This window comes from Dipteris shenzhenensis, chromosome 10 (genome assembly GCF_047967505.1).
Source record: "Dipteris shenzhenensis isolate YYH24624 ecotype China chromosome 10, Dip_SZ_1.0, whole genome shotgun sequence".
Lineage (NCBI taxonomy): Eukaryota > Viridiplantae > Streptophyta > Polypodiopsida > Gleicheniales > Dipteridaceae > Dipteris > Dipteris shenzhenensis.
In genome coordinates, this window is record NC_141605.1 from 55,786,087 (window position 1) to 55,804,770 (window position 18,684).

General features: G+C 47.1%; 1 protein-coding gene and 1 pseudogene across 4 annotated transcripts in view; one reads left to right on the plus strand and one right to left on the minus strand.

The window, feature by feature from the left end:
• The window catches only part of EDD1 (glycine-tRNA ligase), a 226,263-nt gene that overhangs the window by 26,168 nt on the left and 181,411 nt on the right, over positions 1-18,684 (plus strand). For 3 of the 4 annotated variants that reach the window (XR_015541639.1, XM_087379990.1, XM_087379989.1), the window contains exons 4-5: positions 16,844-16,925; positions 17,173-17,236. Coding sequence is in view for 2 of the 4 variants with exons in the window: in XM_087379990.1 (XP_087236116.1) it covers positions 16,844-16,925; positions 17,173-17,236 (146 nt within the window). In the remaining 2 variants the exon portion in view is untranslated. Of the gene's footprint in view, positions 1-16,843; positions 16,926-17,172; positions 17,237-18,684 lie in introns of those variants that run through there. The other variant, XM_087379991.1, reaches the window with a different exon arrangement.
• Positions 285-1,004, minus strand: LOC147898001 (secreted RxLR effector protein 161 pseudogene; annotated as a pseudogene).

Here is an 18,684-nt window from a genome sequence, read left to right on the forward strand (position 1 = left end):
CGAGACACACGAGGAGAGAGCAAGCACAAAAAGCTCGAATGATTGATTGATTCAGAAGATGTGACTAAAGTCACATCATATACATGGAAAAGGTTGTGCTTGCTAAGCACACCTTGCAGTTCACATGGAAGTGTGCCTGCCAAGCTCGGGGGAAAAAACCTCCACTAGTTGGAGTAAAAAGTGCCCCGGGCCTACACCTAAGGTGTCACCCTACACTCCCAACACATAGGTGCTAACAAACCCCCTGGAGTGATGTGGTGACAGTGTACAAGGCAAATGTGATATCAATCACCAAAAGGAAGTAAGTTCAGAAGCTTGCGAAAGCCTTCGAACTTCTCACGAGACAATGCTTTGGTGAATATATCTGCCACATTGTCATGTGTAGGCACATAGATCATGCTGATTTCTGAGGCAGACAATCTCTCTCTGACATAATGATAATGAACCTCAATATGCTTTGTGCGAGCATGGAAGACGGGATTCTTTGCAACTGCCAAAGCACTCTGACTGTCTGTAAAAATAGAGGTAGCAGACTCCTGTCTCATACCCAAATCAGCAAATAATCGCCTGAGCCAAACACACTCAACGGTGGTTGTGAAAGCTGCCCTGTACTCAGCTTCACAACTGGAAGTGGCCACGGAGGGTTGCTTCTTACTCAACCAAGAGATGCATGACTGCCCAAAGTAGAAGCAAAAACCTGAAGTGGACACTCTTGTGTCAAAGCATCCTGCCCAATCGGAGTCACAGAAAGCATGCAGCTGTGGATCAGCCCCCTTGGGAAAGAATAAACCAAGGTGCATAGTACCGTGCAAATAGCGGAACACCCGCTTAACAGCCTGCCAATGCTTGGTTCCTGGGCAATGCATGAATCTGCTCAATAAGGAGACCCCAAACTGAATATCTGGCCGTGTATTGCATAAATAAATCAAACAGCCCACAGCCTGCTGGTACAATGTCTGATCAAAAGCATCCCCAGAATCTTCAATGCTGAATTTCATCCCAGTCTCCACAGGAGTTGCAACTAGCTTGCAATCTTGGAAAGAGAACTGCTGAAGCAACTTCTGGATGTACTTAGTTTGTATCAGAACAATACCATCATCCCGCTGTATAAACTGAATGCCCAAATAAAAATGCAAAGGGCCCAGATCACTCATCTCAAATGAGGAATGTAATTCAGCCTTGAAGGCTGCAATATTTTGCTCATTGGGGCCTGTGAGCAGCATGTCATCAACATATAAAACAATGACCAAAAAAACATTCCGAGTCCTTTTAACATAGAGGGTACTCTCAGTTGGACTGTTGCTGAATCCCTGGTCAACCAAATATGTGTGTATCTTTTCATACCAAGCTCTAGGTGCCTGCTTAAGGCCATACAGAGCTTTGCGAAGCCTGCACACCAAGTGTTCCTGTCCATCCTGCACAAATCCACGAGGCTGTGTAACATAAACCTCCTCATGCAAATCTCCATGTAGGAACGCTGTTTTGATGTCCAACTGATGTACTTGCCATCCATGATGGGCTGCCATGGCGATCATGCATCTGATAGTGGTCATGCGAGAGGTAGGGGCAAAGGTTTCATCAAAATCAATACCCTTTTGCTGAGCGTACCCTTTCGCAACGAGTCTTGCTTTGAAGCGGTCTACTGAACCATCAGCCTTCCGCTTAATCTTGTAGACCCACTTAGTACCAATGGCCTTTTTGCATGGAGGCAATTCAGTTAAGTGCCATGTTTCATTTTGCATGATGGAATCATATTCTGAATGCATGGCTGCCATCCAATTACTGTCCTCTGCAGCATCCTCAAATGTCAGAGGTTCTTCATCACTGCATGTGCTCTGAAAGGCATAATCAGTAAACAACCCAGATGCATGATGAGATTTTGCGCGAGTCCTCGCAGGTAAAGAGGAGTATGTAACCTGCTGTCCCGTAATGTTTCAATCAGCCACCTGGGCACCCGTTTTGATGACTGAATGGCTGTCCTTTCCTCATCAACTGCCTGGTCAATATTTGCCTCATCTATAGGCATATGTGGTTCAGCCACAATAGGCTGATTAGTTGCTGTACCGGCCTGCGTAACAGCATCGGGAATCAAACTGGAATGTTCTGAAAATGAGGGACCTTCAGTTGTCATGGGCAGCATTTGTTCAAACACATCCCTGGAGTAGACATCAGGCTGTTTTTGACAGGACAGCAATGGTTGAGTGGAATCCTCAGCAAAAATGACATCCCTGCTTGTAATAATCCTCCTGCTGGATGGATGATACAGCCGATACCCTTTGCTTTCAACACTGTACCCCACGAAAATGCATTTGAGAGCCTTATCATCAAGTTTAGTACGATGTTGCTGTGGCACATGTGCATAGGCCAAGCAACCAAATACTCTGAGATGAGCAACAGAAGGCTTCTTACCATGCCATGCCTCATACGGGGTGAGATTATGCAAGGCCTTTGTGGGACATCTGTTAAGTACATAATTTGCACACATGAGAGCTTCCATCCAGAACCTGTTGGGCAAACCTTTGCCTGTGAGCATACATCTACCCATCTCCATTTCCGACCTGTTTTTCCTTTCAGCGAGCCCATTTTGCTCTGGGGTGTATGGAGTGGTACACTGATGGATGATGCCTCTCTTGCAAGATATGCATGAAATTCCTTGGACATGTATTCTCCCCCTCTATCAGTGCGAAGTGTCCCCACTTTTTCTGAGGCATAATTCTCAACCTGAGTAATAAAATGTCGGAATTTTGTAAACACCTCTGACTTCTCCTTCAATGGGTAGAGCCACGTGAAATGAGAGAAATCATCAATGAAAGTGACAAAATACAGATATCCCCCAATAGATGGAGTCCTCATAGGACCACAAACATCACTGTGTATAAGCTGTAATCTACGGACAGCTCTGACAGTCCCATCTTTGGGAATCGGTGTGCGATGCATCTTCCCCAAGATACATCCCTTGCATACATGGCGAGTCGGAGTATGTATGTGTGTCATCTCGGACACCATTTCATGGCTGTGTAAACGCAGTAAACTTCTGAAATTGAGATGGCCAAATGGAGCATGCCATAATTCAGCATTTGCCAACTGTGATGGGGTGGTGGTGAATAAAGCATCATGCAAAGCACTCTCATAGTGATCAAGTCTGTAAAAACTGTGGCATAAAGTTCCAGAAGCCACAATTGTATCACCATCACTAATGTCATGTATGGTGCATCTGTCATCCAAAAACTTCACCATTAAGCCACCACGGGCAATGGCTGAAACTGAAAGCAAATTCTTTTTGATGCCAGGCACCCATAGCACATCAGAGAGTGTAAATGCACCACCATTTGCTGCGGTAAGTACAATCTTTCCCACTCCTTGCACAGGATGGGAGGAGTTGTTGGCACATGTCACCGTGCCTCCATGAGAACCAGCTGCATAAGATGTAAACAAATCCTTCTGTGAGGTAATGTGCTTGCTAGCACCACTGTCAAAATACCATACATTGGCATCACTCACAGATAGGCATGCATCATGAATAGACGGATTGTAACTGCATAACACTGCAAAAGCCCATTTCTCATCATGGGAGGATGTATAAGTGTAATTTGCAGCCTCTTTGTTATCCGACTTGGGGACATTATCCGTCACTGCCATGCTGGCCCCTTTGCTCTTTTCCTTCTCAAGCCTCTTGCGACATTCATTAATGTAGTGTCCTGGCTTCCTGCAATAGTTGCACTTCCCCTTTTTCTTGGGTTTATCACCCTCTTTTTCATACTTGCTAGATGGCTGGCCTGCATCTTTCTTGGGCTTGCTGCCTCCCTGAAACGCAGCCTTACCTTTGCCTTTTTGGCTGGCAATAAAAGCCTGATCAGCCACACGCATCATGGTCCTATCATATCTGGACTGCTCCTCTTGCAAGAGTACAGAAACAAGCTCATCGAAGGTAATTGAATTGGGATTACCCTTCATCATAAGCCGCGTAGTAGTGGACACATTCTGATACGTGTCGGGGATGGCCTGCAACACTGTAGAAACCAACGAGGCATCCGGAATAATTTCATCCACAGATGCTAATTGCTCCCGTAAATCCTTTACCTTCGTGAGATAATCATCCATGGAATCACCATCAAGCATAGGAAGAGTCTCCAATTTCCTCTTCAAGTATGCCACACGGGCTTCATTCCTGACTTGGTACAACTTTGCCAAATTTTCCCAAGCTGCCCTTGCTGTTTTGCATGATCGGATGTGAGGAATAATGCTTCTTTTAACAGATAATGCAATCAAGGCATGTGCATTGGCATCTCGGCCATCCCATCAACTCTGCTCTGGAGTAGGTGATTGTGATATCTTTGTAATCCGAGATGACTCACCCTCTGAACTAGGTGAAGGAGTATTTGTTGGTGCATGTGGACGCAACTGAGTGCCATCCACAATGCCCCAAAAACCTTTGGCCACAAGCACATGTCGCATCATATACGACCAGAGAGGATAGTTGGTCCCATCCAATTTATCTTCTGCAAAGAGCAATCCAAAAACATCCCTTTCTGCCATTGTAATTGCACAAAATTTTCCCAAATTTCTTCAAGAAATTGTACTGCAAAACTGAAAGCCCCAAATTTCGAGCTTGAAATTGCGATTAGAAAGGGGCAAATTCACTAAAAGCCCCAAATTTGCAATTTTTGAACAAAAGCCCCAAATTTTAGACCAAATCTGCAGATCTGTGTGCAATGTTTGCTTTGCAAGTAACTGTGAACCTGAGAATACCCAAATGACAGCAAAGAACTGCAAATATCTGCACAAGTACCACGAGATCTACTGGTACTGGAACTATACGGAAGTAGGACTGACGACCTACTGTACGGAAGCAGAAATGAAGGACTGACGACCTGATGTACGAAAGCAGAAATGAAGACCTGCTGTGCGGAAGCAGAGCCTGTACGGAAGCAGGAATGAAGACCTGCTGTACGGATTGTACGCGCAGGTACAACTGCTACGTAAGGCGATGACGTAGGTGATGACTGCAGTAGGTAGATCAGGTACACGATGGTACGGTAGGTACGACGACGATTACGCAGAAGGTACAAGTACCACACATACGGCAGATATGGAATCAGGACTTGTACGCAAATAGGTACGACAACCTGTTGTACGGTGTACTCGTGCAGGTACGGCAATAGCAGGTACAGCGCCCGTACGAAAGGTATGTCGACGGTACGGAAGGTACGTCGACTTTACGGACGGGGCAAGCGTACGGCGTAGACACGTACGTGCCTTCAGGCTGTATGGCGCACTTGCAGCAAGCTGTACGGCAGAATCATTCGAAATGTACGGACGACAATTGTACGGATGGCATGCTCCAATGAGAATACAACGTACAGACAGAATGCAACAGGAAGAAGAGCACGAACTATCCGGGCAGGTGGAGCTTGGGCTGGAAGCAGGAGCTCAACGAGGCTCTGATACCATTTGTTGGTGCAGAGACGAGACACACGAGGAGAGAGCAAGCACAAAAAGCTCGAATGATTGATTGATTCAGAAGATGTGACTAAAGTCACATCATATACATGGATAAGGTTGTGCTTGCTAAGCACACCGTGCAGGTCACATGGAAGTGTGCCTGCCAAGCTCGGGGGAAAAAACCTCCACTAGTTGGAGTAAAAAGTGCCCCGGGCCTACACCTAAGGTGTTACCCTACACTCCCAACATATAGGTGCTAACAAGTACCTGTAGTGGAAGGTGCAGCTGCACCAGAAGTAGCAATAGACCCATCCGCAGATGAGCCTCTGTAAGAGAGGTCACGTTTCTAACAAGTATATGGAGGACAGATGGGTCTCACACGCATTGAGGATTGCCATCGGATAGATATGGGTCTCATCCCACCTGCTAAGGATCGAGGTCATGAGAGCCACAAGCATGCCTAGGGAGCAGAGGATAGCAGGCTATGCACACTAGCAGAGCTATAGACAGAGTAGCACTTTCTATACGCTTGCCCAGCATACTATGAAGAAGGTACCACTGTCTCTTTTAGAAGGGTCATGACTTTGGGCCACTCTCTTGATTGATCCACTTTCATGACCGGATGTTATTATAGCAGATCAGGCAATATGAGTTGGCAGTTCCAATGAGGCTGATCGTGCACGATTTTTTTGCTTTTGAGTCATCTACAAGACAGTGTGGAGTAGAGGAGGAGGAGATAGCAGACATGAGGACAGCGTGGATTAGCAGGAAGAGATGGCACAGAGCGGTGGAGCCAGAGACATAGAGTCACACATGATGTAGAGGATGACCAGAGCACGCACTATGGAGGTGTAGCTCATCCTAGCTCTACTCAGAGGGAACAATTTCCGAGGTGTTACTCTTGACATGGCCCACTAGATACAAAGATCTCGAAGACCACCCCTTCCGCCCTGCGAGAGACGATTCTATAGAAATGAATCCGAGACATCTTCACAGCTCACAAGAGATCCACCATGGCACTTGGTTATATCTTTGGAGTACTAGCTTGCAATACTAGTTTTTGAGTTTGAGTTTTTGTACCATAGCACTCAGCAAAGGCCTTAGCGAGCCCTTTGCTTCAGCCTATAGTGGCTTGTATGAGTTACACTTGGATTGTACTTCTGTCTCATAGGATCGCGAGGCCTCCTAAAGACGGTAATACATCTTCCTTTCTTTCTTTCTCCAAAGTTGACAAGATGGATGCCACCAGGCTACCACACAAGGCACTGGAAGCTACGCAAATCATGGGATGGCATAGAATGGGAATGAAATGGATGGAATCATGGGGCATAACAGCCACTAATAGCCAACGCAGTCCCATAGATCCTGACGCGGACTTTAATGCAATTATATAAATCATATCGTTGCATACGGGATAGATACCTTAGCCCCGATCTTAGCAAAGCTCTTCAATGCAGCAGTTTGCACAAGCTTCCCACACACTTGGACCCTTAACACCATCACACCCATACACAAGGTAGGAGATCCCATGAGGACATCCCACGAGTCATGAAAGCTACAGGACCATTATGATTGGAAATGTTATATCCAAGATCTATGCATGAGTTTTCGATGCAGAGGTTAGCTTGGGCTTAGACCTCGGGGATTTAGAGCCATGGGGCATGCAAGATTCCGTGTAGATCAACAATGGACCAGATACTCACACGTAGGAGGATCATTGAGGAGGCAAGGGCATGGAGACATAAGGTGCATTGATGATTTGTTCCGCAAGGCTTTTGACATGCCGAGAGCCAGACTCATCAAACACCTATAAGAGTTGAGATACGATCGAGAGATCATCGGGGAAGTCATGGCACTTTATTAGAGAGTCTCAGGTATGGTTTGGATCTGTGCAAGGTGGACAGAGGAGATCATGAGCACCATCGGGGTCAAACAAAGTTGTCCAGTATCACCAACCTTGTTCGGCCTTTACTTAGATGAGCTTGAGACCTTTATTGGGACTCTAGGAGGCACATAGAACACTTTGCCTTGGATGGGTTGCCAGTGGAGGCAGTTGCAACGTACACATACCTTGGGGTCCTATTCTCGGCCTGATTTTTACGATGTGACCATCACTACAGGCTCGACTGAGCAGGGGGGTCCACTACGCAAGCTAGACTCGAGAGTCAATGCTTTTATTCTCACTACTAGGATCCTTAGACCAAGACTCTTCTCTTCAACTCTTTGGTTCGACCCGCGGGTATGTATGGCAGCCCTTGTTGGGGGCCTGATCTATTTGAAAAGGAGTGGGGGCTCGAACTGAGAGGCTTCAGGTTCTTATGCTTTCACGGATGGTCCACACTAAGCTTTTTGCTTCACATCAGATAGTTCTGGCTGACTTCGGGGCATCCCCAATAGCTTGATGCAACATTCTAGGTCATCACATATCTCTTCAGCATTCGGCAGTATGGATCTTACACCACAAGGCGACGTAGGCTTCCTTGGCTGGCTTTATCCTTCTCCATGGCATTGGCAGGAGAGGGTGACAAGAGGTGTTGGTATGCACGCACTTGCAGATGGTTTGAGAGTCTTGCGCTCCATATAGACAAGCTACCTCCCTTCCAATATAGTGTTGAGGCCCCCTGTATCCCACTCACATATCACAAGGTAAACCAGTCATCTGAGAGGATCTCCTACAGTTACACAGATTCAAGGCTTGATTGGCACCTCATGAGGTCCCTATGAAGCTCAGCTTCTATAGAGACCACTGCCTACGGATTTGAGAGGAGGGCTTCACTCATAGACCCTCCAGGATACACACGGATCAACACTCCATGAGAATTTTGATCGGGCAGTTACGGGTCTCATTACACCGTCTCCGTATAGAGAAATGGTCAAGCGAAGGGCATACTCGGAGAGGGTCGCGTTTGCACCTTGTGCGATTCCTGTGAGAACGAGTTAGAGAAACATTTTGCTTTGAGGTGCCCGGGGTACTACGAGATTAGAGGTCGGTATCATTGCCATTTCAGAGATGGCTTTGGCCACCTACCCAGCTTGTTGTTTTTATATCTAGGGTGCTTGTTGGCAATCTTTATTCATGAGGCCGTACGACAAGGGAGCGGTTGATCAGGGTTCGTATGGGAGATCATTCACACATAGCCAAGCTCCACTCATTGCTTTTTTAAAGCCGGACAATACTGAACAACAGTTGTCATGGTGGCGACGGGTATGGGGACTTGAGGCAGAGTTAGAGACATGACAGACTCGTCAGCGTATTGAGGCACCGATCACGCTAGGGGACCTTCTCTCCATGCTTACTAGACCAGATGCACAACCCACAGGAGTGACCGTGGCACTAGTTCACTGCCGCAGGGTAAACCCCACCCGAGAGAGAGAGACGCGAGGAGACGGGCCATGGGGGGGCCGTGGAGAGGAGGGGACAAATCGGTGCGGCGGCAGGCTGAATCTCAGTGGATCGTAGCAGCAAGGCTACTCTGCCACTTACAATACCTGGTCACATATTTAAGTCGTCTGCAAAGGATTCATCTCCCCGATCGTTTGGAATTGCCATTCAGAGTCCACGAGGCGGCTCCTTCGGCCACCTCGAGGGAGACTCTTGACACATGCTCTCGGGGACGCACAAGCGTCCCTATTATCAGTCGGGTAACAACTGGGGAGGTAGAGAGCGCTGCATCTAGCACCCAGGGTTAACACTCCTTGGCTTTCCCTTAGAGAGCTTTCTTTTTATGTACAGATGTCGTTATTGGCAGGATAATGGTTTGTCTTTGGGAGACTTTAATAGACTCTCTCTCTCTCTCTCTCTCTCTCTCTAATTGATCGTCTAGTCTCTAGCTGCAGACATGACAGAGACCCCAACCCGACGACCGCAACATGACACACGAGGCATCGAGGGGACACACAGATCACTCTGGGGGACCTCCCGTCACTATTTAGACCTAGGACACGTTCCACGGGAGTCACGGTGGCTCTGGTCTTGAGTCGAGCCTCCTCCAGGAGACCGAGACACACGGCACTCCTTGACAGACACCAGCATCCATCACTGGCTACGCACCAGCCAGGGCGACATGACATACGGAGGATTCAGCTCCGCTCCAATATTTTTCCTTTTCCTTTTCATTGTCACACCCAGATGTATTTGACTATGTATGATTAGATTTAGGACTCAGCACGGGTGATGATGCTCGTTTAGTAGCTCTACCCTTATTGTGGTTTGTATCAGGTTTTCTTTCAGTCTTATAGACCCATTGGTCTTCCGAAGACTCTAATAAAATTTCTTTCTTTCTTTCTTTCTCTCTCTTTTGTGTACCTTGTCCCATAAACCTGTGAGGTCTCCCGCGGACGTTAATAGATCTTTTGTTCTTTCTTTCTCTCCCGCACCGTCCCTCCCGCAGCAGCCTTCCTTCCCCGCTTCCTTTCTCCGCCTAGCTCCTCCCGTCGATTTTCCCGCTCCCGCTTCTCCCGACTGCTGTAGTCATAGAAGCACAACACACAGCAGCAAGGGACGGCCTCCAGAACTAGTTTGCAGCAGCAGCAACGTCAGAACCAGCAGCTTCGAATCCAGGTCGCACAGGAGGGGGCAGCCCTCTTTTCGCAGATCATCAGCCTAAGAGAGGTACAGGAGCAACCTATCTTGAGCCCCTAGGCTGAGCTGAGCTGAATAATGGCAAACAAGACATCATACATGATGTACTACAGATACACAAGGAAGCAACACCTCCACCACAGTTGGTAACCTAAGGCCATGATATGGTTACCAATGACATCAAATCGATCAAAGAGGACATCTCAGCAACAATGGACAACAAAATCAACAAAAGTGAAGTATATGGAGAGGTACAAGAACAGGAAAAAAGGGCGGCTAATGCTCGATGTCACGCATTGGAGGATTACTTGAAGATTGGCATGAAGGGAGCCTGGCAGAAAAATTGATAATATCATCACAGCAACCCCTCAGATTGAGTGGGACTTTAAGGATATAACCATTGTGGCTCCTATTGGGACACAAGCTAAAGTGGTACTCAATGACAAGAAAGCAAGAATCAAGATTCTCATGCAAACAAATAAGTTGAGAGGCACAAAGTTATGGATATCAGAGGAGCTCACCTCGATTCAGCTCAAGATGAAGTCCACAGCATTGAACAAAGTGAAGGATGCTTGCAAAGAAGGGAAATGGGCTGTCTATAGAGATGGAAAAGCACTTATCAAAGATTCAAATCCAAACCCAAGGGCTCTCAGTCTTAAACTGATGTAATACAGGCTGACTATGTCACCTAGTACAATGTAGCTTATCTATAATAACTTTTGGAAGTGGTATATGCACTCCCAAGAGACTCTTAGTCTATAATCGATGTTTGGAAGATGCAGATCAAACATAATAGTGAGTGGAGGAATGTATGTCTGGACTCTTGAATAAGAGAGAGGCTTTATGGCACTCACAAGTAGCAATGAAGTACCTTTTATGAATTTATTTTCTTATCAATATCTCGCTGTTAGAGTATGTGGACATCTTCCCTTGTTTTCTTCTGACTTGCACAAGAAGAGTATTTTGCGGTGAAGTAATCAAGCAGCTAAGTCTGATTTCTTTCATATAGTGCTTTTCTATGGAAGTGCTTCTCTAAAAAATATATAGAGTATATACTGGGGTTATGGATATTAACATCTACTTTATTCTAGATATGCAGTATGCTTTTGTACGTAATTGAATTTAAATGATGCTAAGCAACATACTGAGGCTAGCATTCTAAGTTTGAGTGTACTTGTGCTTTCTAAGTTAGAAATGTATTTTTGCCTTTTTGTAGAAACGATACATAAGTGTAAAGGGCCATTTAGCTTTTTATGTTTTAAATAAGAGAGAGAGAGAGAGAGAGAGAGAGAGAAAGAAAGAAAGTTTATTAAAGTCTTCGGGAGACCGTGAAGGTCTATGAGACTAAAGAGAACTGATACAATGAGCATAACGGTGGTGGTCTCAAAACGGGCCAACCAACCGTTTCTACAAAAAAGAGGTTATGAAGGACTGTGTGTCTAGTCCTGATACAAAAAATATGTGTCTACCTCCAGATGATACAAAGAAGAAGGGGGGGGCACCAAAAATGGGGCAGAGGGGGGAGATAGTGCAGGTGGTGATCGTCAGAGACCAATCATAGAGGGGCCATTAAATGGGAGGTCGGAAAAAACCCTGCGATAGATGATTGGCCTCTGACGTCACGCGGCCTAGTCGAGCTCGGTCGTCGGGGGCGGCGGTTGGCCCTGTGGATGAGGGCAACGGTAACCCCGGTGGGGCGGACAGAGAGCAGAGACGAGATGTCATGGACCTGGATGTGTGAGTCTGTCCGCTGACGCAGCTGTTGTGGCTCTGGCTCTCGCTCACGCCCGCGTCGTCGGCTAGACTGAGAAGAGGTATCCTGTGACTGAAAGAAGTCAGTGATAGGCCGCTGGGTGTCCTCACGCTGTGTGTGCTGCTCGTGTCGCCGTGCTCGGAGAGAGGTATCTCGGTGGCGAGTCATCTCATGTAAGAAAGCGGCTAGGCATCGGCCTCGAATGGCATAATAGATAGGACATCTGAAAGCAAAGTGCTTCTCCGACTCGATCTCCTGCAAGTCGCAAAGTGGGCAAAGGCGGTCCTCTCGTGGGATACCCTGTGCGCGTCCGCTCTCAATCCGTAATCGGTGTGACGAGACCCTAAACTGATCGAGGGAGATCCGGAGCGCATGTGGTAGATGAAGCTGTGTGTAACCCGAAGGTGTGATGAAGCCCTCCTGTGAGATCTGGAGGCAGTGTCGACGGTAGAAGTCGAGCTTCACAGGAAGCTCGGAGTGAAGAAACCATGTTCGCCAGGTGTGGAGCTGGAGCAGATCCGCTCGAATGAGCCGGTTGACCTCCTGGTCAGTGGGGGAGAGGGGAGATGGTGGAGCGTCGAGGCTGTACTGAAAAGGAGGCAACCGGTCTAAGTCGAGGCCCAGTCGAGTGAACCAACTGGAAAGACGACTATACCAGCGTCGCTGGTCCCCATCAGCGGATAAGGCCATAGAGGAGGATAGGGCTAACCAAGGTAGGCGGAGGCGACCGCTAGCGGAGGAGCTGGAATCCCTGACTCTGTGGAGATAGGTGATAGTCTGAAAAGCCGCATCAAGCTGTAGGGGTGAGGCGCCGAACTCTGCTAGAATGATCTGGTGTGGTACCGATGGTTTGCTACGGATCATCTGAGCAAACATCAGTATCTGTAGGCGCTCAACTCGAGCCCACTCTGTGTCTGAAAGGTCGACTCCCCACCAAGGGCTACCGTACATGCCTGCTGGGCGGACCAAAGAATAAAAAAGGAGAGACTTGGTCCGCGGGTCCTGGAAGTGGGAGTGGTAGCACTGTCGCTCCAGCCTGGCAAGAGCGGCGTATCCCCGGCTGATCCTGGCCTACATGGCCGGGCGCATCGTGAAGATCGGGCCTGAGAAGACAACGCCCAAGTATGTGTAAGAGTCAACTATCTCAACAGGGTCGCCGGCGAAGAGGAACTGCTCTCGGTGCATAGCGGGTCTGGAAGTGTTGAAGATCATCACCTTGGTTTTCCCAAGGTTGACCTTCAAGTCATGTGTATCACTGAAGACCTGAAGTCCATCCAGGTGTCGCTGAAGACCAGTAGCAGAAGAGGATAGTAGTACTACATCGTCTGCGTATAGGAGAATCTGGATGACAGCCTCCGCAAGAGAGCAGCCTGCATCTCCGAGTGTCCTGATGGTGGTCTCGAGCTCGTCGATGTAGAGGCCAAATAGAGTCGGTGACAAGGGACATCCTTGTTTGACTCCGATAGTGCTCGTGATCTCTGGGGTCCAGCTGGTGCCAATCTTGACCTGCCCCGTCACCCGCTCATAGAGAGCTACTACTGCCCAGATAATCACCGAGTTGTAGCCTAACTCCTGTAGACGTCTGATGAGTCGGGCGCGGGGAACGGTGTCAAATGCCTTGCGGAAATCCACAAAGCAACAATATACTCTCTGTCTCCTGTGTCTGGCCTCCTCAATGATCCCTCTAAGTGTAAAAATGTGATCGTAAGTCGAGTGATCCGCCTTGAAGCCGGCCTGTCCGGATGCCCTGAGCCCCTGTACCTTTGCGCGAGCACTGACCTCGCCATCTAACACTGATGCATAGATCTTGGACATAACATGTCCAACCATGATGGTCCTGTAATTCCCTGGATCCATGGGATCTCCTGCTTTGTGGATGGGTGTGATAGTGTTCAGGGTCCAGGCTCTGGGGAACCCGTGGCAGACAGCTTCATTGAACAGTGTTGCCAGGATGGGGGCTAGAGTTTTGATGCCATAGGCAACAAACTCTGTGCATAGGCCCTCATGATCCTTAGCTCGACCGTTATGAAGCTTATGCGCTGCGTGGGTGACTCCCTGGGTTGTGAAGAGGATACAAGAATTGGGGCGGGGGGTGGCTGAGAGGTCGGGAGGAGGCTGATCAGGGATATCATATAGTGTGTGTGCGTAGGTGTGCCAGAGGGAAGTGTCCGTGAGGGGGGAGGGGGATCGGCGTTCTAGGAATTTCCTCCAGAAATCCTTGGAGTTGCTACTAAACAGAATGTTCAGTAGCGTATCCTCATTCTGGCGCAGGAAGGCTAGCTTCTTGCGACGGACTAGTCGACGATAATCCCTGGTGAGACGTGGGTTGGCCCTAGCGTTTCGCTGGGTCGTGAGTCGGAGTGTGCGGCGTAATGCTTTGCACTCGTCATCATACCAGCTGTTGCAAGGGGTGGAGCCAGCGGGTGGAGGGCGGGTGGACCGAGTAGTGGAAGGAAAGATGTGGCGGGCTGCATTGTGAAGGGAGTGGGTGATAAGGGTGGCTCGGTGATCTAGAGAGGGTATGGTATCTATGTGTCTGAGGAGGGAGGCTAGGTGGGCTGAGTAATCAGGTGAGAGGTTATGATCGAAGTGTATATCATGATAGGTAGTGTAGTGCGGGGTGTGGCTGGGAGGGGCTCGGGACGCAAGTATATGAAAGAACATGTAAGTGTGATCGGCTCCTGGAGGTAAGGGTGCAGTGCGGAAGTCAGTGATCTGTGGGGCTAAAGCAGGAGATCCCAGAATTTAGTCGACGACACTGGCTCCTCCGCCATGTGGGAAACATGTGAAACCAGAGGAGGTAGGCCACCGGTCTAGTCCATTGTAGATGACCAGATCATGTATACGTCCAAGGTCCAAAAGAGCCTGCCCATACCCAGTAACGGGAGCGCGACTGTCAGCCGAGGAGCGGGGGAAGCCGGAGTCCTCTGTGTCCATCTCAGGTAATAGGACCTGATCTGAGTGGAAGTCCAGGAGTGATGTCTGACGTGCACCTGTCCTTGCGTTGAAATCCCCAACTAGGAGGACCTCTCCGCGTCTGGAGAACTCCACAATGTCTGAGTAGAGATCTAGATAGGGGGATACCCCCGTATCCTCACGAAGCATTCGTGCGAAATGTGACGTCTCAGGAGGAAAGTAGCAGACTGCAATAAAGAGGTCGCGTGTGGAGGGGCGTCGGAATCGGAGCCATAGGTAACGGGCATGGACATCCCGTCTAACCATGGATGTCAAGCTCGTGAGCGCTGAACGAAGGAGTACTGCAACTCCACCTGACCCTCGGACCCCCCCAGTATATCTAGTCTCCTCACGGAATACTGACTCCCAGGTATAGCCACTGACCGAGGGGAGAGGGCGCTCGGGGCTCTCATGTGTCTCTGTATAGAAAACGATGTCGCGTCCAGTGTATGACTCTAAGAAGTTCCCAGGGTCAGACCTAGGGTACCATTACAGTTCCATATGGTGCATGCCAAGGGTACTGTGTGCTGAGTCTGAATCTCATAGACCATGTCTCCCTATTTGGGGGGAGTCTGCTATCGTGTCTGGAGTACTTGGTGGGGCTCGGCGGCGGGGGCCAACTAATAGGCGGCAATCTCGGACGACAGCCCACTTCCCCTCTGACGGGCTACATCTCGCTGCTGAAGCAGGGGGTGCGCCGCTCTTCCACTTGCATAGGTGTGAGATCCTCATCCATGAAGATAGTAGGGTGGTCCCGTAGTGTAGCACGCTGCCTGAGTGTTGCAAGTCGAGAGAGAGTTTCTAGTTTTTTGGAAGTTTTTGTTTCTTGACTTGCTTGTTTATTTTTGCTTAGTCACCTGCTTCGTTTCTTCTTTATTTCTTGTTTTCATTCTCTTTTGTTTATTTGACGTATTTTAGTAAGCACTGGGTTTGTCCAAGAGACTCCGCGGGTCTTTAGAAACCCAGTATAGCTGCTTATGCTTGGGCACTGATGACGACATAAGTGTTGCTTTGCTTGCTAAGTATGTCTTTCTTTTGTTTTTCATAAAAGTTTTTGTTAACCTCTTTTTTCTTCTCTTTCATTTTCTCTTTTATTTTCTTTGTAGATTTTTGATCTTTAGAACAACAAAAATTCTAAATTTTTATGATTGGACTTATTCTAGTCTTACAAAGGTATATATAATCGATGTTTGGTGTTTACTCTTTTGATGTGTGCGCTTTGTCTCATAGTCCCGTGATTCTGAAGACATTAATCTCTTTGTCTCTCTCTCTCTCTGTCTCTCGGTGATCCTTTAGGAGTGTTTAACTTGGGCACCTAGACTTTGTCTCTCTCTCTCTCTCTGATTTACTGGGAAAGAATAGAAACTTTTACATAAACGCTTTTCATAGGGGAGTTAGGGGTTAAGGCACAGACACCCTAACCCATCCTTAGGATACCATGCAAGGCAATGGAAGCTCCACAAATCATGGGGCGGCACAAAGAGGGGATGAGACACTATACTCTTCTACATATTAGGAGTCATCTTCCATGGCTCCAATATCGGTATTGCTCCTTCATGGTTGTTGTGCACTGCCCAATTCACCCTCTAAGGGTCCTTTCCATTCATGCATGTGAATGTTTCACACTCACCATTGGGCGCTGATGGCATCAGTGGGGATGTCATAGTTAATCCCCTGCTATGCATCATGGAGGTTATGGTTTTCAACCTTTGTGAGTGACTGTCATGAGATTGAAACTGCATTATTTGTTTTGTTTTTAGAAGATGAGTTTGGGCATGTTCTTGGATTCATCTAGATATATGTGAATGTTTCAAGCTCCTTATCTTGGCTCTAGCTTAGAAACATCTACAATGTCTATAGGTCAAAACATCTAGATTTCGTTTGGCATGCCTTTGCATAGCTCAAGGAAGATGCACCTGTTAATTAAGACACTACAATATTAGATGGATATTTATAATATCGATTGGGCAAGTTTATCAGGAATAATTATGTGAACTTTGTCCAAGCTGTTCATTTCTAGATCACTAGTTGCAGCAGCTAAGTATTTTCTTGCAAATGTCTGGCCAACTGGTATATGGGGTACTGATAGCCCTTGAACCTATTCTCTTCAGGTATGTGGAGCCAAGTGTAAGACCGGATGATAGTCGGTATGGAGACAATCCAAATAGGTTACAACGCCATACACAATTTCAGGTAGGTGCAGATTTGTAATGGGAACTGTTTTTTACTGTCTATCTAGTTTTGTTTTTTACTGTCTATCTAGTCTCTTGATATGATTGATTTCATTCATTCAGATACTATATCAGTTAGCTGTATCAAGTAATTGTTCAAGATCATGTATTTTTTCTGAAGTGCTATGTAAGTATGATCCAAACTTGAACAGTATAGTGAACCCAGCCCATCCCATGACTAAATTGCAACTATCCCTGGTCACTTGCAGGTCATTTTGAAGCCTGATCCAGGAAATTCACAGGAACTCTACCTTGGAAGCCTTGCTGCTCTTGGTAGGACACTAGAAGTGGATAATTAATTGAGAGTTTGATGAAAGTGGCAAGGACTGGAGCGCTCTATGTGTGAACTTTGTCCATTTGAATCCCTGGAGTCTGTCTATTTCTTGTTGTACTTTATGCAAGATTCCCAAAGCTAATTCTTGGGATCCTGTGAGAAGGATGCGACTGAACAGTCTGCATGTGTTTGAATGTTTTTCTAGCTAAATGCTTAAAGCTTGCATATCTTCTTTTCTTGATGGACTTTATCTTCTGTTTTCTATACGGGTTCAGGAAAGTCAAAACTCCACAAGCAGGGTGAAATGAGACTAATACTATTAATAACAAAAACATGGACTAAGAATATTCTAGAACTTAGAAGTAGCTGCCACAAGAGCTCAGCCAAGGAGCTGACCTGTAAACCTCAACCAAGGGGATGGAAAGCAGATGATGGACAGTTATCCCTCTCCACAAGATGCGCACCCTATCAACAGTAGTTTAGAGAGACAGCCAGTAAATTCCCAGGGAGGCAATCCTCCCCCCCCCCCCTGACACGGACAGCAATGATGCCCCGAGATCAGGCTCTAGTCCAGGCTAGACCAAGCCCAAAATGAGCGGGCCTAGCAAATGTTAGCTTCAACCAGCCCTTCACAACCCTTCAAATATTCCTGGTTAGGCTCAAGACATGTAAACCACTGTGGGCACATATCCCCTCATCCTATCTTAAATCTAGAGCCCTCAGATCTTACTACTCACTGAGAATTTGGACTATTCAGCTCACACTTACTGGAGCAAGCATTGCTGTTCATCTTTTCTGTAATTTCTGCTGTTCTTGGACAAATCTGCTTTTTTCTTTCATACACTTGTTGGTGTGAGTTTGAAAGTCTTTTGCTCTTCTACCTTCTGCTGTGGCAGACTCTGATTCAATTAAGTGTTCCCTCCTTTTATCTTTGAAACATTCAACTGCACGGTGCGAATATGATATATTTTCTGTTGTCATTGCTTTACGTTTGCCTATCCCCACTTTTATTTTTTGTATTTTACTATTGGTGGGTGATGGGTGAAAAATAGGGAGGGGGGGCATTTGCAAAGGTGAAGATGCGAAGCCATATGGTGGAAACCAACAGGAATAATGGGTTGCCTTTAGAGAGGCATAGTTACTGCTGGAGAGAAAAAATGAATAGAGAAGGTACTTATTCTTCGCTCATTCTACAATAGAATTGTTATATATTCTACAAGGTTGGGAGTGTCCTTGAATAGGTCCTTCACTTGGGTTTGCATAAATTGTCTTTCATGATGAGAGACGGTATGCACTTCTTTACTGCGAGAGGAAGAGTTTTTTTCCGTTTTTGGGTAAATTTGCAATAGGAGTATTTTGCGTTTCTTGTGGTGGTGCAGGCCATGCTTACTGAACCTTTAGTTGAACATTGGCAAGGTCTTATGAGCTCAGTGCATCACATAGTATT